General features: G+C 44.5%; 1 protein-coding gene across 4 annotated transcripts in view; it reads left to right on the top strand.

Annotated features, from left to right (window-relative positions):
- The window catches only part of LOC115154268 (homeobox protein cut-like 1), a 203,485-nt gene that overhangs the window by 143,805 nt on the left and 32,143 nt on the right, over positions 1 to 27,537 (top strand). For 3 of the 4 annotated variants that reach the window (XM_029700319.1, XM_029700317.1, XM_029700316.1), the window contains exons 9-18: positions 4,373 to 4,421; positions 9,202 to 9,495; positions 10,967 to 11,025; positions 12,697 to 12,745; positions 12,844 to 12,934; positions 15,831 to 16,610; positions 22,538 to 22,618; positions 24,127 to 24,228; positions 24,682 to 24,771; positions 25,107 to 25,627. In XM_029700319.1, coding sequence (XP_029556179.1) covers positions 4,373 to 4,421; positions 9,202 to 9,495; positions 10,967 to 11,025; positions 12,697 to 12,745; positions 12,844 to 12,934; positions 15,831 to 16,610; positions 22,538 to 22,618; positions 24,127 to 24,228; positions 24,682 to 24,771; positions 25,107 to 25,627 — 2,116 coding nt within the window. The remainder of the gene's footprint in view (positions 1 to 4,372; positions 4,422 to 9,201; positions 9,496 to 10,966; positions 11,026 to 12,696; positions 12,746 to 12,843; positions 12,935 to 15,830; positions 16,611 to 22,537; positions 22,619 to 24,126; positions 24,229 to 24,681; positions 24,772 to 25,106; positions 25,628 to 27,537) is intronic. The other variant, XM_029700318.1, reaches the window with a different exon arrangement.

Genomic DNA, 27,537 nt, shown 5'->3' with positions numbered 1-27,537 from the left:
TCCCTAAGTCTCTGGGAGTCTTGTTTATAACTGCACTGTTCCCAAAGTCTCTGGGAGTCTTGTTTATAACTGCACTGTTCCCTAAGTCTCTGGGAGTCTTGTTTATAACTGCACTGTTCCCTAAGTCTCTGGGAGTCTTGTTTATAACTGCACTGTTCCCTAAGTCTCTGGGAGTCTTGTTTATAACTGCACTGTTCCCAAAGTCTCTGGGAGTCTTGTTTATAACTGCACTGTTCCCTAAGTCTCTGGGAGTCTTGTTTATAACTGCACTGTTCCCTAAGTCTCTGGGAGTGTTGTTTATAACTGCACTGTTCCCAAAGTCTCTGGGAGTCTTGTTTATAACTGCACTGTTCCCTAAGTCTCTGGGAGTCTTGTTTATAACTGCACTGTTCCCTAAGTCTCTGGGAGTCTTGTTTATAACTGCACTGTTCCCTAAGTCTCTGGGAGTCTTGTTTATAACTGCACTGTTCCCTAAGTCTCTGGGAGTCTTGTTTATAACTGCACTGTTCCCTAAGTCTCTGGGAGTCTTGTTTATAACTTCATGACATTTGAATTCTGTATTCAACACTTGAGAGCTGTGAATTTGAACTTGAATCTGAACCCCTGAACTTGAACCTGTGGCCATTAGCTAATGCATCAAGAGAGAGAAAGCTACCACTCTCTACTGCTCCAGTGGTTCCCAAACTGTGGGGCGCGGGGGTGACTCAAACATTACTACAAAATCTATGGGCTTAAAAACTAGCTAAAAACGGTAGCTGACATGGGTTGATTGACCTGTACATTTCTGACAAGTTATAAACAGCTCTCTAAGGTATGCAATGAGAAGAGGAATACTGATGATGCGCTACCCAATTTTGACATTTCACCTTGTGCATTCTACTATTAAACACAGGGTCCTTTTTTAAGGAACTCGGTCCGGCTTTCAACTTACGCTTGGAAGTTGTAATAGTAGAATGCACAAGGTGAAATTTCAAAATTGGGTAGCGCATCATCAGTTCCTCTTGTCATGTTAGTCATTGCATGCCTTAGAGAGCTATTTATAACTTGTCAGAAATGTCCTTTTAGCTAGTTTTTTTTAGCCCATAGATTTTGTAGTAATGTTCGAGTCACTCAAATATCACATGAATACACACAATGTGCAGAATTGCAGGAAATAAGCTTTAAACCTGCAATATTTGATCTCCGCCATCAACAGTTTGTGTCATGAACAGTGCTTGTGCCAATAGAAATAGACATTGTGCGCGTGGGGTGGGGTGGGGGGGGGTGGGATGTTCCCCAATGCTGGAAGGGGAGCCTGAGTAAAAAAGTTTGGGAACCCCTGTACTACTCAACCCTAATGTCGGGCCTCTCTACGCTCGGCCTACCAGATGCCGAACAGGAAACCCTCCAGGAAAGGGGATATTGGGATTTTCCAGGTGTGTCCCGCCGCTCACACTCCATCCTTAAGGACTTCATTAATCAATGTGTTTTCACAGCAGATCCTTTCTTAAAAACTCTTAAGGATCCGCCCCTTTTTTTCATTTTCTCCTAAAATGGCATACCCAAAACTAACTGCCTGTAACTCAGGCCCTGAAGCAAGGATATGCATATTCTTGGTACCATTTGAACAGAAACACTTTAAAGTTTGTGGAAATGTGAAAGGAATGTAGCAGAATATAACACAATAGATCTGGTAAAAGATAATACGTAGAAAAAAACAAACGTTATTTTGTACCATCATCTTTGAAACGCAAGAGAAAGGCATAATGTATTATTCCAGCCCAGCTGCAATTTAGATTTTGCCACTAGATGGCAGCAGTGTATGTGCAAAGTTGTAGACTGATCAAATGAACCATTGCATTTCTGTTCAAGATTTTGTATCAAGCCAGCCCAACTATGTCTCATTTGTTTATTAATAACTTTTCATGTTCAAAACTGTGCACTCTCCTCAAACAATAGCATGGTATTATTTCACTGTAATAGCTACTGTAAATTGGACAGTGCAGTTAGATTAACAAGAATTCAAGCTTTCTGCCATGTCCTGGGAAATGTTCTTGTTACTTACAACCTCATGCTAATCGCATTAGCCTACATTAGCTCAAACGTCCCGTGGAAGGGACACCGATCCCGAAGAGGCGCAGGGCCAACACCTACGGTCCTCTGTAGTCTGGAGTCAGGGCCTGTACTGTGTGAATATAGTTCACTGTACACCCGGAGGGAGATGTTTGTTCACTCTCACTGTGGTCTGAATGTGGTTTTACCGCACGCGGTCAGGTAGCGACTACTGTGACTGACTGTGTGGGGGTGTTGTAGGTGCCCAGACCTAGACAACCAAGACATGTTCCCCAGAATGTGCTGCCTGCTCTGGTCTTAATCCCAGAGTCTCCGGCTTAGATTCCACATTTACCGACATTCTGAATAAATTCAATTGCATTTTTGGGGCAGTGATTTCCATGCATTGACTATTTCTATATGTATGCTTCATATCAGATGTCTGGAGAATCACAACAAATTATTTCCCTTAGCTTGCCTTGTATCCCTCCAATAGAACAGTCTTGTTGTGATGTGACAGTGTATTGTCCTTGTCCCAGTGTAACTGGGTTGTGTTGTAGCACGGCTGGGTGAGGGGATGGGGGTGAGTGGGGGATTGTGCATCGGTGCCATGACCACAGATCACACGCTGTTAATACATTCTTTTCCCAAACCTAATCGCTGATCCTCCTCTCAGCGTTACAGCAGTATTTCCTTTCCCTAATTCCCAAATCCAGGCAAATCCAAAGGTATTTAATAATACTTTGCATCTGTACCTTGATTGAACTATCAAATTCCAATGCTATTTGGGTTGCATTAGTATCAAGAGCAGCACACATTGTTAATGCCTGGGTATCTTGTTAAAATCACAACACTAACTGGTTGGGAAAGCTTTTCCTCGTCTCTCTCTCTCCAGAAGCTTTTCCAATTGGATTGTGTTGTCCAAACACAGAATGCTTTTAACAGTAGAGGAGATTTAATGTCATATGATTTGGACTGCAGCCAGAGGGTTGTATTGGCCCCATGTGTGTTGTTTCCATCCACAACACTATTTGTTTGTGGCCGTGTCTCAATCAGCAGTATCGGTATCACATTGCAATCTTTTATAGAAGCAGTTGATCTACAGTTTATTATGAATAACAATGCATCTCAATGATAATCCCTGCTCATTACAAATATGCCGTGCACATAAAATGTGACACGAAACCAATTAACATAATTTAAAGCATTCAAAGTTATTATCTATAATTAGATGTTGCCATTAAATTAAGCATGGCAACATTTGGCTCCACTCAGCATGTGAGCGTTGCAACAGCCTGAGCCTGCATAAATGGAAGGGGCCCACTGAGAAGAAACCGTTATCTGAGCCCTGCAATTCTGACTGTCTGGGGTAATTAAAAAACCAAGGGTAGAAGTACTACCGTCAACCCAAAACACACACACTCACAAACACATACTCACAAACAAATACACACTCACAAACACATACTCACAAACACACACTTACAAACACACTCGCAATTGGTTGCATGACACAAAACCCGATAGTGTTTCTATTTGCTGGAATGGATTTAACACCTGTTCCTCTAAAACGATAAGGGAATATCAAATTAAATGTCAAATATCACATTTTCAAATGCACGTTCAGTTCCAACTCTAGTGTAGTAAATCCTATTGAGTCACTGAACAATTGTCCAGTAGCTGACGGAGGAGCACAAAGTGTGGGATAATACTAACCAGCGAAGCATACCTTTAACCCTGGGGTTAAGCATGGAGAGATGTGAATAAACTCCTAAGTCGAATGCCATTTGTGGGCTTGAGCCCGGCCGCTAAACAGAATGGAAAAATATGATATGAGATTAGTGTGTATTAAGGGGGAGGCCTAAAAACGATATTAGTGTAATCCCTCTGTTTTACGGCAGGGCTTGTCCTCATGGCTCAGGAAGGGACAGAGTGGCAGGGAGACGGAAGGATTAGGGTGTAACTGAGAGGGTCTTAATGGGCATGGGCCAGGCCGGGACGAGACATGCAGAAAGCCAACTCTAGAGGACGAAGCTCTCACTATCAAACACACAAACACATACAGTAGGAACGTATTGTCAGGTTTCTGTATATAGTAGGATTCCAGTCTGTATATACAGTTATGGTTGTACATATATATTGTATAGTTGTATACAGAATTGTGTGCAAATGCACCTACAGAACATTACAGTGCATGTTAACACTCAGTCCCACTCATGTGAACACACAGTTATCTATCACTCTACAAATGTACGCTATTTTATACTGTTCCATCCTGTTGCTTGTGTGCCAAGCCTTTTGTTTGCCTCCTTGTTGATTACATGCCCTGTTCTTTCTGCAGGGCCGATGAGATTGAAGTGGTGATGTCAGACCTGAAGAGAGCCAATCAGGTTAGTCCCTGGCTGTTTTTAACCCCTCATCACAACCATCCTATCAAAGTGTGTTATGAATATGCAAAGATACATACTACTCATATACAACCTTTGGCCTTAGTGTCAGTGTGTATTTTTAAGCAGCTTGATACAGGAGTTGCTCTGTTTCAAATATGTTCAAAAATGTGTTCCAGAAAGTATGAAACATGGAAAATTCCAAAAAGAAAAAGTGAAACTAGCCTCTTGAAGAACAATACAGACACACATAGGCTATCCTATTAGAGTGTGACTAATCTGGCGTTGCCTCTCCATCTTTGGCCTCCTTTAATGTATTTCTCCATGTTTTCTGCCCAGAAACATCATAGCGGTGATTAGGCATTATTTACACTGAGACGACCCTTTGATATCTGCCGAGAATATAAGCCAAGATAATGAGCAGCAGTGTAATTACTCTCTATGGGCTTTGGGTCTGGAGTTGAAAACTATTTTTTGCGAGGTTCATCAACGCTGTCTTTACCATGGGATCTTGTTTATATCTAGTTTGTTAGACTGTGAATTAGGGCCAGGACGATACCAGTATCGCAATACACGTCAGTATCGTGGCAAGGAAACAAAACACGAAGCAGATTTAACTTATTTCAAAAAACAGCCCTAATGTTGGAAAAACATCATTATGGTGTCATCCAGAGTCACATGTAAACGCAGCAAAAAAAGAAATGTCCTCACTGTCAACTGTGTTTATTTTCAGCAAACTTAACATGTGTAAATATTTGTATGAACATAACAAGATTCAACAACTGAGATATAAATTGAACAAGTTCCACAGACATGTGACTAACAGAAATGGAATAATGTGTCCCTAAACAAAGGGGGGTCAAAATCAAGAGTAACAGTCAGTATCTGGTGTGGCCACCAGCTGCATTAAGTACTGCAGTGCATCACCTCCTCATGGACTGCACCAGATTTGCCAGTTCTTGCTGTGAGATGTTACTCCACTCTTCCACCAAGGCACCTGCAAGTTCCCGGACATTTCTGGGGGGAATGGCCCTAGCCCTCACCCTCCGATCCAACTGGTACCTGACGTGCTCAATGGGATTGAGATCCGGGCTCTTCACTGGCCATGGCAGAACACTGACATTCCTGTCTTGCAGGAAATCACGCACAGAACGAGCAGTATGGCTGGTGGCATTGTCATGCTGGAGGGTCATGTCAGGATGAGCCTGCAGGAAGGGTACCACATGAGGGAGGAGGATGTCTTCCCTGTAACGCACAGCGTTGAGATTGCCTGCAATGACAACAAGCTCAGTCCGATGATGCTGTGACACACGGCCCCAGACCATGACGGACCCTCCCTCTCCAAATCGATCCCACTCCAGAGTACAGGCCTCAGTGTAACTCTCATTCCTTCAACGATGAACGCGAATCCGACCATCACCCCTGGTGAGACAAAACCCCGACTCCTCAGTGAAGAGCACTTTTTGCCAGTCCTGTCTGGTCCAGCGACGGTGGGTTTGTGCCCATAGGCGACGTTGTTGCCGGTGATGTCTGGTGAGGGCCTGCCTTACAACAGGCCTACAAGCCCTCAGTTCAGCCTATTGCGGACAGCAACAACCCCCCCCCCGAAAAAGCCCTTTGGCTGTGCGTCTATTACCATAACGCTAATAAAATGAGCACAAGTAATAGCGAATTTCCATGGAGGCTGCTAGTTAAATATGCTAACAAGCGCGAACGGAAATAAGCAAATTGCAAAGACGGGTAATCCAGCTCATTAAGTTATACATATATAGGTAGGAGCTACTGAATGTCATTTTTTGTGAGTTTGGACATTTACAATCAAATGTGAACGAGAGACATTGTGCAATTGAACAAAGTTTTGGCACATGCTTTTCTGAAGGAGCATCTGTACACGCTGTGTCAGTATGGAGTCTGGAGTCGCTAGGGCAACGGGCCTGCCTGCTCTGTTTGGAGAAGAGTCTGGAGGAGCAGGAAATCAAGCAGTGGAAGCTGTACAGATAACTCATCCAAAGGGCTTTGACTTCTCAAACACGGCAGAAAGCGAACACTATATGATGCCCCGTGAACTTATTAATTCAGCCACTTTTTTATTTCACCTTTATTTAACCAGGTAGGCCAGTTGAGAACAAGTTCTCATTTACAACTGCGACCTGGCCAAGATAAAGCAAAGCAGTGCTACAAAAACAACAACAGAGTTACACATAAACAAACGTACAGTCAATAACACAAAAAAAAAAAAAAAATAGAAAAATCTATGTACAGTGTGCAAATGTAGAAGAGTAGGGAGGTCGGCAATAAATAGGCCCAAAAGGCGAAAATAATTACAATTTAGCATTAACACTGAAGTGATAGATGTGCAAGTAGAGATACTGGGGTGCAAAAGAGCAAGAGGGTAAGTAATAGAATGGGGATGAGGTAGTCGGGTGTGCTATTTTCAGATTGGCTATGTACAGGTACAGTGATCGGTAAGCTGCTCTGACAGCTGATGCTTAAAGTTAGAGAGGGAGATATAAGACTCCAGCTTCAGAGATTTTTGCAGTTCGTTCCAGTCATTGGCAGCAGAGAACTGGAAGGAAAGGCGGCCAAAGGAAGTGTTGACTTTGGGGGTGACCAGTGCAATATACCTGCTGGAGTGCGTGCTACGGGTGGGTGTTGCTATGCTTAGATAACTTGCAAGTTAAACTTAGGGGTCGCGTTAACGCAGAATTCTGTGTTTTTCACGCAGGAAAAAATTATATACTATACACAGATCTAAAGTGCTTCTTGGAATTTCTACTCGGTATCAGACAAATTTTGTGCTTCAGTTTTACTTCTCCACTTAGAATGCCCGTTTGTGAATTCTCATCTATCAGCAGACAGCGCTCTTACTGATGTGTAGCTACTTAGATTAACTTTAAGCAAAACATTAGGAAATGTAGCTGGCTATATTCTTTCTATGATAGAAGTTTGAAACATGCATAGTTTTTGAAAAAAATACATTTTTCATTGTAAGCTCATTTACTGATGTGGCTGCCAGCCAAATAGCGTTGCACTTCTGATGAAATTAAGCAATTTTTTTGCTTAATGTGTTGCACTTATGTATTTTCTGTTAAGTAAAACTACAGTTGCACGTCCCTGATCATTCTATTGAAGCAAAAGAACATGGACTTTCCATATAAAATGCGACCTCTGTCAATACAGAGCCGGACTTCCTCTTTCTCTTTTACAAACAAACAATTAACTGGCTAAACTGTTCTGGGGAACTACGGTAAACTTCATAATGTAAAATAATGTGACAAGTGAAATGAAGAACACAATCTGCTTTATCTCCTAACACCCTCAAACTCAACTCTGGACCTCGAAGCCAGTTCCATTGCATTTTTGTTATGGTTCCCCTCTAACCAGGGACTGATTTAGACCTGGGACACCAGGTGTGTGTGCAATTAATTATCAGGTAGGACAGAAAACCAGCATGCTACAGACCTCATAGTGTAAGAGTTGAGTACCCCTGTCCTAACCTATTGCACAAGTTGACTGCAGGTACTTAAAAAGTACCTAAAATATTAAAATATATATATTCAACGGTATTGAAAAACCATCCATACCAGGGTATACCACCCAAGCCTAGAGACCAGGTAGTTGAAAATTAGCCAATCACTGATGTTGATCAATAAGCTCAGTTGGTGAGGTGATTAGTTGTCAGGTGAAGTGTGTGTGTGTGTGTGTGTGTGTGTGTGTGTGTTGTGTGCGCCGTGTGCGCCTCGCTGTCACTTAGTTCCTGTAATCACCTGTCTCATCTGACTGCGCAGGCAGACGCACACTACACACACACTCCTCAGATCTGCTAGCAAAGCGACAAAGAGGGTTTAGATAGGGGTGTTGAGTGAGAATCACTGGTGTCAGCCTTCTCCAGACGACACTTCATTTTCTCCACTTCCAATGACTGGGCAAGTTGCAGTGTCATTCCATCACGTTATAAATGATGGTACAATCACTTCCAATCATGGTCACATTTAGCTGTGTAATACTAACGTGAGAGACAATGGAGGAGGATTTTCTTTTCTTCTATGGTGCACATTGTTAATGGTACTCTTTAGAAGAATATTTATAATGTGTGGGTATCTGTTTTCATCACACTTCAATATACGTTAGCCCTTGGGAGTAAAATCTCACTAAAGGTTTTCCTGTGCGTCTGCTTACCTGGTTTTTCTCTGGCTACGGCATAATTAAAGGGAGCCCACTGATTACAATTTATAATAGAATCACCCAAAACAATTATTTGGCATTATATGAAATAGCGCCCTCATTACCCAAACTTTTGGAATAACTTAGCCGCCTGAAAAATGTTACATTTCCATAATTCCATAAAGATGAAGGCTTTAGCTCCTGATATATCTAAAGGTTGAATGTTTAAGCACCTTCAACATGTAATGAGTCATTAGGATGCCTTGTGTTCTTCCCCCACTTGTTTTCTGATGTGGTTCAGTCATGATCTGATGCAGGAGGATATGCATGAATATACAAATCCATAAGTGAAATCGCTGTGGGTCTAAATTCTGTACTCACTGTTCTATTTTGGAACTAAAGATGCATGTGTGCAATTCAAACTTTAACGCAAAATAAATGTTTATTAGTCAAACATTTAGGTTATATTACCAAATCTCAAGTTTAGATTTGGGCCTTGAAGAATGGCTGTGTATAAACTTGAGACCTACAGTGATTTATCTTATAGTTATCAGTAGACAACATGACAGCAAAGGGTGGGATAGTGGGGAAACTTAACTTGTCTCTCTCTCCTTCACAGAGAGCTGAGGAAGCGGAGAGAGAAGCAGAGGCTCTTCGGGAACAGCTGTCGTCCGCCAACAAGTCCCTCCAGCTTGCCACACAGATCCAAAAGGCCCCTGACATGGAGCAGGCCCTGGAGGTTCTGTCGCGCTCCAGTCTGGAGGTGGAGCTAAGCGCCAAGGAGCGGGAGGTGCTGCAGCTAGCCGAGGATGTGCAGAGACTGCAGGCTAGCTTGGCCAACATCCGGGAGAATTCTGCCTCGCAGATAAGCCAGCTGGAGCAGCAGCTCAGTACCAAGGAGAGCTTACTCAAGGTTAGCCCCGTCACACCACCACAGTAACACTGAGGGCCCTGGTCAGTGCCGTAACACTATGAGGGCCCTGGTCAGTGCCGTAACACTATGAGGGCCCTGGTCGGTGCCGTAACGCTATGAGGGCCCTGGTCAGTGCCGTAACGCTATGAGGGCCCTGGTCAGTGCCGTAATGCTATGAGGGCCCTGGTCAGTGCCGTAATGCTATGAGGGCCCTGGTCAGTGCCGTAACGCTATGAGGGCCCTGGTCAGTGCCGTAACGCTAATAATACATTGATATCATATAGTGCTTTTCATTACAAGTAAAAACTCAGTCTCTTTAAAAGCAAAATAAACATAAAGCAACTTAACAAAATAAAAGTAAGGATCTGGCAGTTCTTGGGCGATGGTCTTCCACAGCTTTAGATGATAGGCAGTTCAGAAATGTAATGTCTTGAGAGGAGGGAGCATAGATGGTACAGCCAGGCAGGGGGGTATAGACAGACAGGCCACGGAGCTCTTCATTGGGCACCTCGTCATCTTCGATAGTCACAGCTTCTCCGTAGGTAGGCTAGTCTGGTCATCAACAAGGCCTCTGGTCAATTTCATAACATGAGTTTAGGGGTCAGTTAGGAAGAGTAGGCCTAACTACTGTGTATTCATCTGAATGTGTGTGCCATGTAAAAATAAGTGGAAGTTGTCAATAGTAGTTTATAGTGCATCAGTGTGCCTCCAGGTAATGCAGTTATATATTGTACAAACAATTGGTGGTTTTAGTTCTTGACTCCTACTGTAAGCACTACCTTTCAGCTTTAACTGAGAAAAACAGTATTTTACAACTGAAACATGTCAGGACATGTTTCAGTTGACTAATGCGTAGACCTGAACCCTCTATCCATAAACATAACAGTGGTTTTACTGAACTCTGCGGGGCACCTCTCATACGGCTGTGCATTTAGGACTTGACTGACATGTCTTTGTATCTGTGACGACTGAACAGACATGTCATATCCAGTGAGCTTTATGCACAGAGACTGAAGTGCTTCTCTATCGGAAGTTGTCGTGATTTGGTGTAGCTACATGGTAATGTGTAAAGATTGCACAAAAGAGAAAGGAGCAGAATTATTATGAACTCTTCTCAATGCACTGAGCCATCTCAAATGTACACATGCTAATGCACTGGGACTCCTTAAGAAAACATTCTATACTGTGACTCTCCAAATATTTCCTTCCCAATTCATTGGTCCTCATTGCGATAACTGTAAAACCACCCCTATTTATACAGAGTTGTCTCTAAGTGTATACTTTCCTTAATTTTCCCATGCCTTGAAATAGCTAAAGTGTGCTCTTTCCCCACGCACTGAGCCCACTTGATTATACACTTACTTTTACGCTCTGTCCTCCCAAGAGTGCACTCCCCAAGTGTACACTTGCTTAAGCACTCCTTTAGTGCCCCATCTTAAGAGAGTAACTAAGTGTCTCTCTTTCCACACAGCAACTGGAGGAGAAACTGCGAGAGCAGGCAGACTACGAAGCCATCAAGAAAGAGCTCAGGTAATTCACTTTCCCCCTCAGTCTGCCTTCCCTCCCCTCAGCCACAGGCGTCAGTTCAAAAAACCATACACATTAACCAGGTCAAATTAATTCCTGCCTCCAAGCCTAAACTTGTGATGCCACCGAGTGCAAGTATGTGCGATTCGGACACCCTGCCAAACCACCCTCAAGACTATCATTAACCTTTAGATTTAGCCCTTGAATGTGGACTCGCTGAGTCTGAGTATTATTGGCTAAGCACTGGTAGTGCCTATCAGAAAAGCTAGTTTGATTGGACAGTAGGACTTTGCGTTCAACCTCTGTTTGCCACTGCTTTCTTATCTGATCAGAATGTTTGGGGTCTGGAGATGGGAAGCAAAAATGGCTGTGCTGTACACTCATTAAAGGGGTATGTACTTGGATGCTTTCTCCCCAAATGTGGGTTTAGTGTCATGCTCTTCTAATCTTTTAGCTTCTTTTAAAGCTGCAATATATAACTTTTTGGGCGACCTGACCAAATTCACATATACATGTGAGTTATAGATCTGTCATTCTCATTAAAAGCAAGTCTAAGAAGCAGTAGATCTCGTTTATGTGCGCTATTTCTATGCTTCCCGTTCTTAAGTTTAGTTTTTTCCCTGGAAAGCTTTTTTGTCACAAACTGAAATTAGGAGAACTATTATCATTTTTGCAACCCGGAAATGGCGGAAAGATTTCTGCATATTGCACCTTTAAGTATAGCTACTCTAAAGGACATTCTTTCGAAACCATTGATTGCAGTTGTCAAATATGTTTTGTACTGTAGCTCGATAAATTGTTTTTATAAAAAGGTTGAATAAACCAAGGAAATCTGTTATGATAAATGTAATTTTGAATCTTTACTCATTAACAACACACATGTCATGACCTTTATTGCACCATATTCAGTTTTCTTTGACGTTGGGTTGTTTTAGCTCTAGCATTTCTGGTATGGGATCCCAAGATGACGGTGAACAGTGGCTTCAGTTTTTTTGGTGTTGTGCTGCATGTTATCTCCGTCCAAGTCAGGAACAAGAAGGCTAACTAAGTTAAGATTTGCAGACAAGATAATTGGACGGCACTGCCCATGTTTAGGCTACTCGGGTGGTTTCTTGCCAGGATTTAACAATCTTCACTCGTCTGGACGGCAGGGGCCGTCTGAACATTAATTTGGTAACTGGATTTTCAGGCATAATATTCCCAATTGGAAGAAGTCCTAAAGGTAGTATCAGTGAATGGCTCTGTTTGTGAGAGTTTTCAGCGCCACTATGATGGTCAGCCAAAGAGCTATTTGTGTGAATGTGTATTGATAGCCCGTCTGTGGTCCCAAAGGGAAGCATTCCTCTCCTAATAGACCAAAGTGTCTTTATTTGCCTCCCAACCTTTTCATAGACGCTTTTTCCTTTATAGATAATATCGCCTGAAATCCAATTGGCACCCAGCACATGATTGAATAACCCATTTTAATTACTGTGATTGGCTCTAAGGATTTCATTGCATTATCAGATTTTGATGGTCGGAGCAGAGTGAAGGACTGCCTGTCGCTGATGTAGATGTTCTGTGCGGGCTGATAGCAGATAAATGTCAGTCCTGTGGTGCTGTGTGTATTTGTGATCTCCTTTTTGCAGTGGGTGCAGTAATAAAGTGGTCCATTTCTCCTTGTTTACTTCACAGTATCCTAAAGTCCATGGAGTTTGGCTCTTCAAACTTCTCCTCAGCACAGGTAAGGAGGCTGAATATTGCATTTGAGTTTTATTGGAACAATATTTAGACAATGTATCTTATCAATCAAGGTTTAACAATTTCGTATGTCTGTGTCAGGACTCTAAGAAGCCTCTGGAGATGTTGTTGAAGAGTCGAGGCCTGCAGTCTGAGAGCTCCTCCCTGCGCCTAAACAACAGTGAGCCGAGTGGTGAGTCCTTCAAGCGCTCTCACTCACACATACACACACACACACATAACTAGACACATGTACGCACACACGCACACATTATTTATTAAGGTGACTTATCAATCAGACATCTGCTATGGACTACGCAGTGTTTGTTTGCCATCTTGAACTTGCCAACTGACCAAGTTGAACATTAGTTTTCACCATGTTTATTTGTTTAAATGACCTTAAAGCTGAGATCCGCATTAGGGGAAATAGATGTCTGCCCACAGGCGTTTTTGTTTTGTTTATTAAACGGAGAAGAGGAGCGCCAACGTCATGGTAGAAAGCAGTCGTAGTACATACTCTGTTGTTCTATTGTGCGTGCATTGATGTCAGAGGGGGAAAAACTGTGTTTGATATCAACTTTAACCAGTATCAAAGCAGCCAATCTGTTATCGGCAGAATTTTTTGGTGATATGCATGTAGACACGACCACACGGTCAACTCCTGGTGTGAACTGCCCCCTGTCAAGGTCTTATTCATGGGCTGGAACTGAACAGGCTTCGTAAGCACTGATAGGGTTGTTTCCAAAGAGGGGGCTGATGTTTGGTTGAACTCATTGAGCCTAATTCAGTGATGCACAGAGCCCTAGCATTCCACCATTGATCTCTGAGCCCTTATCGCCTTCTCTTGTCACAACATGCCAGCTCTTTCAATCGCATACCCCACATTCAGCTGCCTTACACAGACCCATAGACGCACAGTCATACACTCTCACAAACTTAATGGCTTTTCGTCTGTCTCCATATCTAGAATCCTGAGACTCAAGGATATCTGTCATGAAGAGCTTTTTCAAAATGTAAACATTGTCTGAGCGGAAGTTACCTCAGACCAGAATGTAATATGGAGTATAAGTCCCTCACCATTAGCCTTCATCAGAGCATGGGCCTGGCCTCTGTGTGTGTGCCAGGGTGCTTCCAACTTAAAAGGACACACAGTCCTTTTGTTTCTTTACTCTGTCAGTCGCCTAGAGGGGTTATAGACAGGAAGTAAATTAGTCAAACAGGAAGCAGCTCCAGCTATCTCGGCCAGCAGAAGAAGAGACTGTTCGACTCAAAGGAAAGAATGTTATATCTCAAGGAGCATTTTCTTTTCTACAAATATAGACACACTCCTAAACAATGTGTCAACTGTTTCCATTGGCATGCTACCGCATTTGATACAAATAAAAAACATTCAGGCCCCGTAAATGTATAATGGAGTTGAATTGAAGTGTTCGAAGCTGACAGTCAGCTCACACCATTAAGACTGAAGTGCTGCTGCTTTCTCAGAGCGGCCCTCGTCTTGTCTGGATCCTCGATTTATCTCATTCAGAGAATCAGCCCTTTAAGCACGGCGATTTGAGAGGTAGTGTAACATTCTCTGTGCTACATTTCAAAGGATCACTGCTTGAGGTTTCTTGTTATATCTCCATTTATCTAAAGTCCTAGACTTTACATCTGCTACCTGAAGTTCTACTCAGACTCTGGGGATGAAAAGATTGGAGACTTGGTGTATCATATCAACCTTTTGGTCCTAGTCTAACACCTACTGGTGTTCAGTCTGCCTTTTTTCCAGTTGAAGAACAATAAGTGTCTTCTACTTCAGAGAGCTTTAGCTTTCTGTTCTAAGTTTAAAAATGTCTCCCTAAAGTAGATTCTACCCAAAACTCAACAATATGACCTCTCCAAAAAATAACCTAACCACACCACAGGCTAGGGGCTGTAACTACACAAACAGGTACTGACCACGGCTAGTGTTTGGAGGCTACATCTCATCTTTACGGGTTAAGGTCCGTATTTTTTTTACTTTCCACGGCTTTTTTGGTAGCGCATCTGCGCCCACACAGTTTGCAGTTGTGTAGTGGAGGGGCACAGTGCAGCCCACCCTAGGCGAGAAGGAGAGGGGGGCCAAGGGAGGTCAGAGGCTGGAGGACATGGAGTGATCCAGTATGCTAATGAAGCCCCGTTAGTCTCTCCTCCCAGTATGCCCTTTATCACTCAGTGCACTTGGTCGCTCCGGAAATGTCATCCCATTTGGCTTCGGGTCTCCCCCCTCCCTCCCCTGTCCTCGAAAATTAAGCTTTTCATTTGTATTCCTAATGGGACCCCTCGCTGTCCAACCGGATCATGTTGATGTGAAACCAAAGGCGCTGTTTGGCTACAGGTTGGACGGGCGTTCTACTTAGTTACTTCCCAATGTAATTTCCGATTAATAAATGTTAATGATTGTACATGTATACAGTGTTATCAGTTTTATGATAACTCAATTTTGTATGCCTGATGATCTGTATACTATGGCCTCTTTTGCAATGGTGTTGAGCCTATGGCTATACCTAACATTAATCAAATCTCACAAGGAAAAGTATGTATAAAGAGCAAATATTGCTTGGCTGCCATTGTTTATCATTGCTGTATAGTACATGTGTAAGTTTTGCTACTGTTCCCGCACTCTGATGCATACACCACAGGCACACACACACCACTGATGTTAATCCACCCTGAAATAAGGGCATCCCAAAGCTACCTTGAGTGAATGGTGGCCTGGAGATGGTGATATGCAGGGGCAGGGGCAAGAAGGTTAGGCAGGGCATACACCACACAGCAGGTAACCTAGGCAGCTCTCTGCCTGTGTCCATATCCTGTGACATGCCTGCCAGACGCTTCCCTTCACTACTGTTCAGTGTCCCTCTCCACAGCCAGAAGCCCTACTGGCAAATTCGCACAATGCATCAGTGCATCTCCACTCTAAGGTTATGCTACTCAACTGTAGTTCACTGTACCCCCAACATCTCTCACTAATGGGTGTGATGAAACTTGTGTACTTGTAGTTAGATGGTGTTTTGTCTAGATATTTTTATGTATTGATCTGTGTCATGTTTTGTCTGGTCTCACAGGTGTGAGGGAGCGAAAGGTCAAAGACTCACCAGAGGGTCAACAGCGTCTTCCTGCCACGCCCATGGGCACCAACTTGCAGGGCTCCCCTCCCCCTCCCTCCTCTCAACTCCTCCTGCGCACTGGCTCAGGTGGTTCCTCCGACACCACCCCTGTCACCACCGCCAATGGCACGCACCACTTCTCGCCCACGGGCGGCGGGCTGGGCGGGCAGGACTTCTTCAGCCCCTCCTCGCTGGCGTCGGCAGGCACCGCTTTCCCCCTGGCGGGCAAAGTGTCGCTTAATTCCCTGCTGCAGCGCCAGCTCATGCAGACCTTCTACTCCAAAGCCCTGCAGGACTCAGTGTCTGGCCAGGCCCTGCTCTTCTCCCCTGCCCACTACCCAACCCCTAATTCCCTCTCAGCCAGCCCTCTGCCACCCCATCAGTCATTGCAGTCGCAATCCCAGCATCCGTCAGCGGGCAGCCCAGACGTTAATGGCCTAGCCCCCTCGCCCAGCCAGTCAGAGGGTGCAGGGAGTGTCTCGGAAGGTGAAGACATGGACACATCTGAGATAGCGCGTCAGGTCAAGGAGCAGCTGATCAAGCACAACATTGGGCAGAGGATCTTCGGCCACTACGTGCTGGGGTTGTCCCAGGGCTCGGTCAGTGAGATACTGGCTAGGCCCAAGCCCTGGAGCAAGCTGACCATCAGGGGCAAGGAGCCCTTCCACAAGATGAGGCAGTTCCTATCTGACGAGCAGAACATCTTGGCACTGCGCAGCATCCAGGGGAGGCAGAGAGGTGAGACTGACAGAAATGTCTTCACACAGGACACATTAACTGCTCTCACCCAGACATACAGAAACGTACAGTACATAGACCTATCTGAGCTTGTATCACTGTTTTCTCACATGCACACTTAGCTGAGCGCGTCACATATACATACATATTTTATTGATGTCTCTGCCTCCAGATGCTTTGCATCACACAGTTCCACACATCACACAGTTCCAGGTGAAAAATTTGACAGCTGTATTTCTGAAGCGTATAGTAGAAAGGCCTCAGGTTCAGGCTGGTGTTCTGTTTCTGTGTTACAGTAGCTTCAGTGCGGTCCTGCTATGCTCTCCCACAAAACTCTGTACACAACTCAATAGGAAAAGGGGTGCTGAATGGTACATTGAATTTTGTCAGACACTCGATTCAGATTAACAAAAGACAAACTTCAGCAGGTCCATGTTCAATGTTTGACCCTCAGTCAGAGCATGGCTCTAACCTTAAACCTTTGACTTGACAAACCATTGCATTTTTGGTAACTGTTGATAGCACTGTCTCTTTAACAACAGACGTCCAACCCCACCCTTCAGCAGTGTAGCCATAGCCCGGGCCCTGATGAATGGACAGCGATCCTTATCATTGTCACCAGTCATGTCGCCTGCTAAGACGTCCAGATTAACCTTGCAGACATGTTCCCTTTCCTGTCGTTATCGCCTGTCGTCTGTCATTGTAGCAACCTTCCCACGAATCACACCCGTTAGAGGGAGGGAGCATTTAGAAGTGGGTCTATCAAAATGTCATCTTCGCATGCGCCACTCAGGTCTCCAGCACTTATCGCTGTTGGTCCACTGCCTTTTCCTATTGATTTTGTAACCGTCTTAAATGGCACATTGCTGTGTGCTGCTGGGGAACGCAGCCTGTACTGTTGAGTCAGTAAGTGGGAGGCAAGTTGATCCCATCAGATTACAGGGGGAAATTTTCCTGATCTGTCTGAATGGGCACATCAGTGCTCAAACGGCAGTCAATAACATGCAAGTCTGGACAGGTGTGTGTGTGTGTGTGTGTGTGTGTGTGTGTGTGTGTGTGTGTGTGTGTGTGTGTGTGTGTGTGTGTGTGTTGAGGTCAATTAAAGACTGAAGCTGCACCCCCCTGCTGCAAAGTCCTCATTCTTCACCCCAAACTGCTGATAACTAATGCAGACACTTTTACAAGCAATTATGTCGAATTTGAGACGGATTATAAAACGCATACATTGTGTTCCTATTAAATGACTTCCTATTTCTCCTCTTTGCTTTCTCTTTCTTCCCCCCTCCACCACAATCTCTCTCCCTCTCTAAATATCTCTATCCCCCTCTTCATATCCATCCCACTCTTTCGCTGTGTCTGTCTCTCTCTGCTCTTTCTCTGTCTCTGAGTGAGGAACTGATAAGTTTGGAGCTTGGTGCTCAGTCAGTAGCGTCACAAGGCAAGACGAGAGCTGCTGCGGTCGGCAAGAAGCTTGGGACGAGAGCGAGGCGAGACATGCAGTTTAGGAAATGCGTCCGCAGTCTGGTTTCTCCACATTTCACAGCAAGGGCACACTTGGCAGTCAGGGCAGGGATGATGTAAACGTTTGAGCTTCAGTTCTCCTCTGTGTTAAAGCAGAGTAGTGAGTGTAGATGAATGTGCACACTGTAGCTCTGCACTCTTGTCTATTGTGCTTGTTTGGACAGATTTCAAGGAATTGGTCTGGCAGCAAGCCCCAAACCTGTCTGCCCAGGGGAGAAGTTTAACAGAAGTTTAATAGAATCATGTTGGGGAGAAATGTAATGTGGTTCTTATGTGCCCTAGCTACTAGTTCTGTTTCAATCATTTATGTTTTCAATAACTGAACCCACAACTCACGTTTTAGTGAGCCCAAATCCCCATGAATGTCCCTTCTTGTATATGTGAAAAGTTTGATATGTGGTTTGAATGGTAGAACATTTGGATTGACTCAAGGGTTCTCAGAGGGTGGTTTAAGACTGTGTGGAGTGGTCTTACATCCACTTTCTTTGTTTCTGGCTGTTTGACAATAGTTGACTGTTGCCTTCTACTGTGCGTATTACTCTGGCCAATGTGTTTTTACAAGCATTGTAACATACAGAGCCATGCACGGGCATGAATTTTAAGCCCAAGCCCTATATGCAATGTTCAGGCCCTACCCCACCCATGCCCAATTGCTTCTGCCAAATTTAAAGGAAAACTCCACCCAAAAACTATCTTTTGGCATTTCAAATCAAATCAAATGTTATTTGTCACATACACATGGTTAGCAGATGTTAATGCGAGTGTAGCGAAATGCTTGTGCTTCTAGTTCCAACCATGCAGTAATATCTAACTATATATCTAAGTAATATCTACTTAATATTAATATCTAAGTAATCTAACCTAACAATTTCACAACTACCTTATACACACAAGTGTAAAGGAATGAATAAGAATATGTACATAAAAATATATGAATGAGCGATGGCCGAACGGTATAGGCAAGATGCAGTGGATGGTATAGAGTACAGTATATACATATGAGAAGAGTAATGTAGGGTATGTAAACATTATAAAAGTGGCATTGTTTAAAGTGGCTAGTGATACATTATTACATACATTTGTTCATTATTAAAGTGGCTAGAGATGAGTCAGTATGTTGGTAGCAGCCACTCAATGTTAGTGATGGCTGTTTAACAGTCTGATGGCCTTGAGATAGAAGCTGTTTTTCAGTCTCTCGGTCCCCGCTTTGATGCACCTGTACTGACCTCGCCTTCTGGATGATAGCAGGGTGAACAGGCAGTGGCTCGGGTGGTTGTTGTCCTTGATGATCTTTTTGGCCTTCCTGTGACATCGGGTGGTGTAGGTGTCCTGAAGGGCAGATAGTTTTCCCCCGGTGATGCGTTATGCAGACCTCACTACCCTCTGAAGAGCCTTACGGTTGTGGGCGGAGCAGTTGCCATACCAGGCGGTGATACAGCCCGACAGGATGCTCTCTATTGTGCATCTGTAAAAGTTTGTGAGTGTTTTTGATGACAAGCCGAATTTCTTCAGCCTCCTGAGGTTGAAGAGGCGCTGCTGCACCTTCTTCACCACGCTGTCTGTGTGGGTGGACCATTTCAGTTTGTCTGTGATGTGTATGCCGAGGAACTTAAAACTTTCCACCTTCTCTACTACTGTCCCGTCGATATGAAGTCCAGGATCATCTCCTTTGTTTTGTTGACATTGAGTGTGAGGATATTTTCCTGACGCCACACTCCGAGGGCCCTCACCTCCTCCCTGTAGGCCGTCTCGTCGTTGATGGTAATCAAGTCCACTACTATAGTGTCATCTGCAAACTTGATGATTGAGTTGGAGGCGTGCATGGCCACCCAGTCATAGTTGAACAGGGAGTACAGGAGAGGGCTGAGAACGCACCCTTGTGGGGCCCCAGTGTTGAGGATCAGCGGGGTTGACATGTTGTTACCTACCCCCACCACCTGGGGGCGGCCAGTCAGGAAGTCCAGGACCCAGTTGCACAGGGCGGGGTCGAGACCCAGGGTCTCGAGCTTAATGACGAGTTTGGAGGGTACTATGGTGTTAAATGCTGAGCTGTAGTCGATGAACAGAATTCTTACATAGGTATTCCTCTTGTCCAGATGGGTTAGGGCAGTGTGCAGTGTGATTGCGATTGTGTCGTCTGTGGACCTATTGGGGCGGTAAGCAAATTGGAGTGGGTCTAGGGTGTCAGGTAGGGTGGAGGTGATATGGTCCTTGACTAGTCTCTCAAAGCACTTCATGATGTCGGAAGTGAATGCTACGGGGCGATAGTCATTTAGCTCAATTACCTTAGCTTTCTTGGGAACAGGAACAATGGTGGCCCTTTTGAAGCATGTGGGAACAGCAGACTGGGATAAGGATTGATTGAATATGTCCGTAAACACACCAGCCAGCTGGTCTGCACATGCTCTGAGGACGCGGCCGGGGATGCCGTCTGCCTTGCGAGGGTTAACACGTTTAAATGTTTTACTCACGTTGGCTGCAGTGAAGGAGAGCCCGCAGGTTTTGGTAGCGGGCCGTGTCAGTGGCACTGTATTGTCCTCAAAGCGAGCAAAGAAGTTGTTTAGTTTGTCTGGGAGCAAGACATCATGGTCTGCGACGGTGCTGGTTGCCACACCTCTTGTGTCTGAGCCGTTGAATTGCGACTCTACTTTGTCTCTATACTGAAGCTTAGCTTGTTTGATTGCCTTGCGGAGGGAATAGCTACACTGTTTGTATTCGGTCATGTTTCCGGTCGCCTTGCCCTGATTTAAAAGCAGTGGTTCGCGCTTTCAGTTTTGCGCGAATGCTGCCATCAATCCACGGTTTCTGGTTGGGGAATGTTTTAATAGACGCTGTGGGTACAACATCACCGATGCACTTGCTAATAAACTCGCCCACCGAATCAGCGTATTCATCAATGTTATTGTCCGATGCTATGCGGAACATATCCCAGTCCACGTGATCGAAGCAATCTTCAAGCGTGGAATACGATTGGTCGGACCAGCATTGAACAGACCTGAGCACGGGCGCTTCCTGTTTTAGTTTCTGTCTATAGACTGGGAGCAACAAAATGGAGTCGTGGTCAGATTTTCCAAAAGGAGAACGGGGGATGGCTTTATATGCGTTGCGGAAGTTAGAATAACAAGTTAAGATATATAACTTTCAAAATAAAGAAATACAGGTGCATCAAAGCTGGGACCCAGAGACTGATAAACAGCTTCTATCTCAAGACCATCTTAAATAGCCATCACTAGCACATTAGAAGCTTCTGCCCTATATACATAGACTTGAAATCACTGGCCAATGGAACACTAGTCACTTTAATAATGTTTACATATTTTGCATTACTCATCTCAAATGTATATACTGTATTCTATCCTATTCTACTGTATCTTAGTCTATGCCACTCTGACATTGCTCGTCTACATATTTATATATTCTTAATTCCATTCCTTTACTTTAGATTGTGTGTATTGTTAGATATTACTGCACTGTTGGAGCTACAAACTCAAGCATTTCGCAACACCCGCAATAACATCTGTTTAACACGTGTATGTGACAAATACGATTTGATTTGAAATAAAGCCGGTATGATGCATTTTGCTGTTCCCCGCTCCCTCACAGCGCTGCATGCACTCTGTTCATGACTCTGCATGTGAGTAACCATAGCGACTGCTCCTTTGGGACTTCTCTGCTCAATGACAAGGCATGAGAGAGCAGTTTGCTAGCAACTTTTCGTCACTCTAAACTACAACAACTCAAGGAACATTATTATTTTCAGTGAAATAATCTCTCTCTTCTGTCGAATCAGACAATGCTCTGGTCTTATATTTGACGAGGTTGAAGCACTTCTGATGCCATGATCTTAGTAAGATATGACAGTACTGCGCAGCACAAGCAAATGGCTTAGCTTCAAAATGTTAGTAATCAATTTGGTGATGATGAAAAAACAGGCCCTAGCCGGCTCTAACCCAATGTATAATGTCGGGGCCCGTCGGGCTCGGGTCGGGTAGCAGAGCTCAATTACATACTGAACCATATGGCTTCTAGTTAGATTTGTCTCCTTTAGTATATCACTTATGGGTTTCGTCCATGTTAAATAAGTTGAATTGATTTTGCCCAAATGTTAGGGTTTTTGCTCAGATGTCTAGATGTTGTGGTGATCAGGTGGTCTAGTAACTGTAGATCTATAGCTCTATATAGCAAATGCCCTGACTACTACCACTATATCCATTTGTGTAGAATAAAACTGCTCCTAGACACTGATCTGGTGTCCGTTTTGAGTTTTCCCGCCTAATGTTTAAGGTTTGAATTTGGGGAGTGTAAGCTGATCCTAGACCTGTGCCTAGGTCAGTGTCTCCCCTCATCCATGTGGCAGTCCAGTGGTCTGACACTTACCTTATCTGTCGCCGCTTGTTTTCCAACAGAGAACCCAGGCCAGAACCTGAACAGAGTGTTTCAGGAGGTTCCGAAGCGAAGAACCGGCTCCGAAGGCTCCTCGAGGGCAGGTCTGTTCTTTGCCTTCCCTATCGTGGTTGGTTTAGTGTTTTGGTCGGCTTTTATGTTGTCCAATTTGTTGTGTCAGTTAGCCATTGTCAAAGTCACTCTACCACTTCTGGCCTGGAGTCTGGTTCAAAATACAGGGATAAGGCTGATACAGGGTCAGATATGTTTCTTCCTCGTTAAGGGTTGTTTTTTATCTGGTCCTAGATCGGTGGTTAAGGGCAACTTCTACCTCAGGCGAAAAACCAGGGGCAGGATAAGGCAAACGAGGAGGGGTTTATAAAGGCACCCTTTCAACCCATAGGGTGCGTCGTAGTCCCAACCAGCCTGCGCAATCTCTCTCCCAGTCTGACATCAGGGCAAACCTCATACATATCATTTAGCCTTTAAAAAGCTCCTTTATATGCTGTACTATGTACTTTCCCCAAACCCATGCAGTGTTTCATGCCTTATGAAAATGGCCAAGGGTGTGGTGCTTACATGCTGTTTGGCACTTCGGTAGGCCGCAAACACAAACATTTTCAAACCTTTTTATTTTTACAGGCGGTGGTGGCCTCAACAAAACTGTGAAACAGAGGTTACATCACGTCCCCATGACCCGGCAGCTGTGACCAAACACCACCATGACTGTGCGAGTGTGTGTCTGTGTATGAGTGAGAGTGCTGGGTCTTACTGGTGTCACTGGTAGGCCACCATGTCTCCACTCCGGGGGGAGCGCTTACAGAGTCACCTGCCCTTTCCCGGGTCAGACCCCTTTTTTGTCATGAATTACTTGCAGTTCACCCCCCATGTAGACAGCTGCTCCCCGCCTCACTCACACACATGAGCGAGCACGACCTTGCCCAATTACTCCGACCACTCACTCAGGACAAATGAGAGAGAGAGGAGAGGAAGCCGAAAGTTGGGAGCCGCATTAGTCTGGCCCCTCAATGTTTAACTCCAAACAGCAATTAGCCTTCCCTTCTGAAGCCCGTCCACAACACCAGGTCTTATGTTTCTTATGGAGCTTGTCCAAAGTCTGGTTCCCATTGTTGCGGAGAGAGAGTAGCTGGCTGGCTGCTGGAAGTGTTCTGTTCTGTTCAGCGCTCATGAGGAACATGTGTAGACTTGGCCACTTGTGTTAACAGGATTGAGCTGTGTTGTAAAGGGAGACCCATGGGGAGTACTGCAGTCCAGGGGGGCCGTGGCGGTTTGTCAGAACGCAATGAAGGAGAAGGCTAGGAACAACGTCTCCTTGGGTTCCTTTTAGACAGGAGACAGTGGGTAGACTCAAACTTCACCGTCTCACAGCTTGTCTGAATTTACTGTTTTACTGGATTTTTATAGGAAAAGTAGCACTTTTCTCAAACTCAAAACATTCAGCTATATTTAGGGTATGTTATGACTGTGCACCTGTGACATATTGTAGTCAACATTTATTAATTACCCCAACTTTCTATCACCCCCATTGCTTCCCGCCGTCCCTCCCTTTGGTACAGTCCATTGACCCCTGACCGTTGTTGCCCATACCTAGGTAACATCACCACGCGGATCCGTACTCCGGAGAGTGGGTCAGACGAGGCCATCAAGTCCATCCTGGAGCAGGCCAAGAGAGAGCTGCAGGTCCAGAAGGCTGGTGAGTGACTCCTCTCTTTGCTTTGTGTCTGATGGAAACTACTCTACACCAGGGTCTGGTCTGAATTTCCAATTGATTCCCTGTATTGACAGAGCTAAAATAAATTGACCTCAACCCTGCTGTTGAAGCTTCTCGTCTGACCCCCAACCCTCATACCACACTGCATGCCCCTTATAAGTAAATTACAGGGATGGTGGGTATTGAAGGGAGGAAGGCACTTCCTAGTGTGTTGACCTCATACAGCCCGTAAAGTGGATGAACATACAATAGGATGTGATGTGGTTGGATCAAGCTTTCCCAATTGTATCTAATGGGTCCGACATTTATCCCTAAATTGCCAATGCCATAACTAATGTCAAACAGTGCTAGTGACTACCCCATACACCGCCATTAGAATGTCTAAGAGATGTCCCTCGTGCTAACCCCCTTTTGACGCCATGCCACCCACTACAGATGGTGTGGACAACAGACAGCGACGACAGACAGGTTACCCCCGAGGCATGGGCAACTATTTCGCAAAATATGCACAAAGTCTCAGACTCGGTGAGGAATGGATTTAACCTTAAACACTGTGTGGCCCAACACCGAGAATATACAAACCAAATACAGACTACAAGACTGTTGTGCCTTCTGTTTCTGTAAGGGATGTAGAAAACATTTCCTTGACCATGTCTTAAATCTAAGGGATATGGTTCTACTATGGGGCATTTATTTTCCTTTTGTGTAGAACTTCAGGTATCAAACAGAAAATCCAAAACCTTGCAGAATTATCCTCCACTTATCCTAGCACTGTATATGTGGGCTTTGAAGCATAATCTGAAGTTGAGTGTGGATGACATTTGTAGCGTTGTCTGATGACTGTGTATCCTCTCTGTCAGTCTCTCTCCCTGCAGTGGACTCGTCTCAGACCCCTCCCTCGTCCAGCATTGGTGGGGGTGGTAGTATCGGCTCAGGTGGATCCTCCAGCTCAGACGAGACCATCCGCTCCATCCTAGAGCAGGCAAGGAGGGAGATGGAGGCCCAGCAGGCCGCCCTGGAGCCCATCCTCAAGCCCTCCTCCATGGGCCCCTCTGACCTTGCCCTGCTCTCTCCTAAACTCCTGGGCGCTTCCACTCTCCCGGCCTCCTACTCACCCCTGGCCCTCTCCCTCAAGAAGCCCTCCATCCCCCCATCCTCCTCGCCCTCCTCCCTCCTGGACTTCCACTCTGCCATGGTGAAGGAGGCAGGAACGGTGGTGGTGGGAGAAGGCGGGGGAGGAGGAGGGTCTCTAATGGACGGAGGGACCAAGCAGGGGCGGGGCTCCTGGAGGGACCAATGGTGGAATAGTATGCACCCCGGGGGGCGGGGAGTCACGTCTAGCATGAACGACGACGCGCGGAGTCAGGAGGACAGCAAGGAGGTACAGTACCGTTAATACCTCACACACTCTGCCTTCATGACCTCTCACCTCTGAACCATGGTGGTCAGGCCACAGTTAGGGCTGTTATGGTCACTGCATTACCGCCACACCGGCAGTCATGACCACAGTCAAATTCCACTTGACCGTAACTAGGCTTCTCCAAAACTGTACTCTGGTGCTGCTGATGGTCATTAGTAGCCTACCAAACTTGCTAACAGCCAGTCACTAATGGCCTGGTACTCAGCGATCTATTGTCCCTCTAATCACTCTGACATCAATCCAAATGTAATCGAAAATATAATCAAACACTTAATGAGAGCCCTGGCATTCAGAGTTTGAGTGGAATAGGATCACCTGTTGTGCAGTGAGAGCCAGCTCCTCATTGCTGGTTAATGCATGAAATGAAATGTGTTCCTATAAGCCCATGTTGCACAAGATTTCTACAGGCTATGCTATGCAAACAGTGAATGCATTTCTTTGCGACTTTTTCAAATCATAGTTGCATGCACATGTAGCCTAGCCTATAGACCTGTATGTTTTGATAAGGTTTGGATAAGAGCGTCTGCTAAATGACTTAAATGTAAATGTAAATGTTTGTATCGCAACTAAAGTGGGCAAATAAATCTTAAGTGTAGCCTATAGGCCTAGGACCCCTGGAACAGGGTTGGAGAGCCCATAGCCCACAGAGCCAAGTGAAACACATGTTCTTATAAGCCCAGTCATTGCACAATGGCTTGTGAAAACAGAGTTTTGACCTGCCACTATTTAAAAGATGATCCCAGCTTTCTGGTGCTGCTATATTTATTGCAATTCTTTTTATTATTAAGGACATGAATCCGCTTTACAACCGGTGTAGCTTACCTGGCATATTAAAAACATAACCGCAGTAAGCGCTTCCCCCATTCGCTATTCGAATGCAGGCTACGGATGACATATTTTTTTTGTGGGCCATTCTATAGTAAATCCTCAAATATTTCCACACATATATTAGTAGGCTATATGTAAAGACCACATTACATTGAGAATAGTCTGATGGGTGAGAGTATTATCAAGTGCTTGTCAAATTGTGAATGAGAGACTGATGAAATGTGTGCAGCCTGTGCAAGAACCAGTGACATTAAAAAAACATACATTTGTCGCAAAATGCAGCCTTAGAATGTATTAAAAATCGAACCATTTAGCCTAACAACTAAAGTTGCATAAATAACTCAATTAAGCATATAGGAGGACCTGTTTCAAACACAGAATAGTCGCATGTGTGCACTCCCTCAATCATATCCTTTCTATTTTATTCAGCTACTGTATGTTCAATTATATTCTTTTTAACATAAAATAATGCCACAGAGTCCTAAGCAAATCTTGTCTGCTAAATGAACAAGTGTAGCGCACAGCCATATGACATAGCCAGATCAGGGCCTAACATAAGGATGACTCAGAATATGCTATTCTGTTCTCCTGAAATAGGCTTAATTTTCTTCATATCATAATGTTTCTTTAGACCTGTCTAAAATAAATAATGGATTTATTGCGACGGTGTAGGCTATATTAAATTGATTTATTATACTTTTTTCAATGTAGACGTTCCAAAGTGCATCTTGCCTATGCCGTTCGGCCATCGCTCATCCATATATTTATATGTACATATTGTTATTCATTCCTTTGTTGTTGTGAAATTGTTAGATTACTTGTTAGATATTACTGCATGGTCGGAACTAGAAGCACAAGCATTTCGCTACACTCGCATTAACATCTGCTAACCATGTGTATGTGACCAATAAAATTTGATTTGATTTGATTTCAGTGGCTTGTAGGCTATGCATGGAAGGCCAGAGATGCTAAATGTGTTTTTGTTCGTTAACGGACCGGCAGTTATTTGCATGACAGTTACTGGCTGACAAAATGTCATGACC

Source organism: Salmo trutta, chromosome 19 (genome assembly GCF_901001165.1).
Source record: "Salmo trutta chromosome 19, fSalTru1.1, whole genome shotgun sequence".
Lineage (NCBI taxonomy): Eukaryota > Metazoa > Chordata > Actinopteri > Salmoniformes > Salmonidae > Salmo > Salmo trutta.
This window is presented reverse-complemented; position numbering and strand designations above follow the sequence as displayed.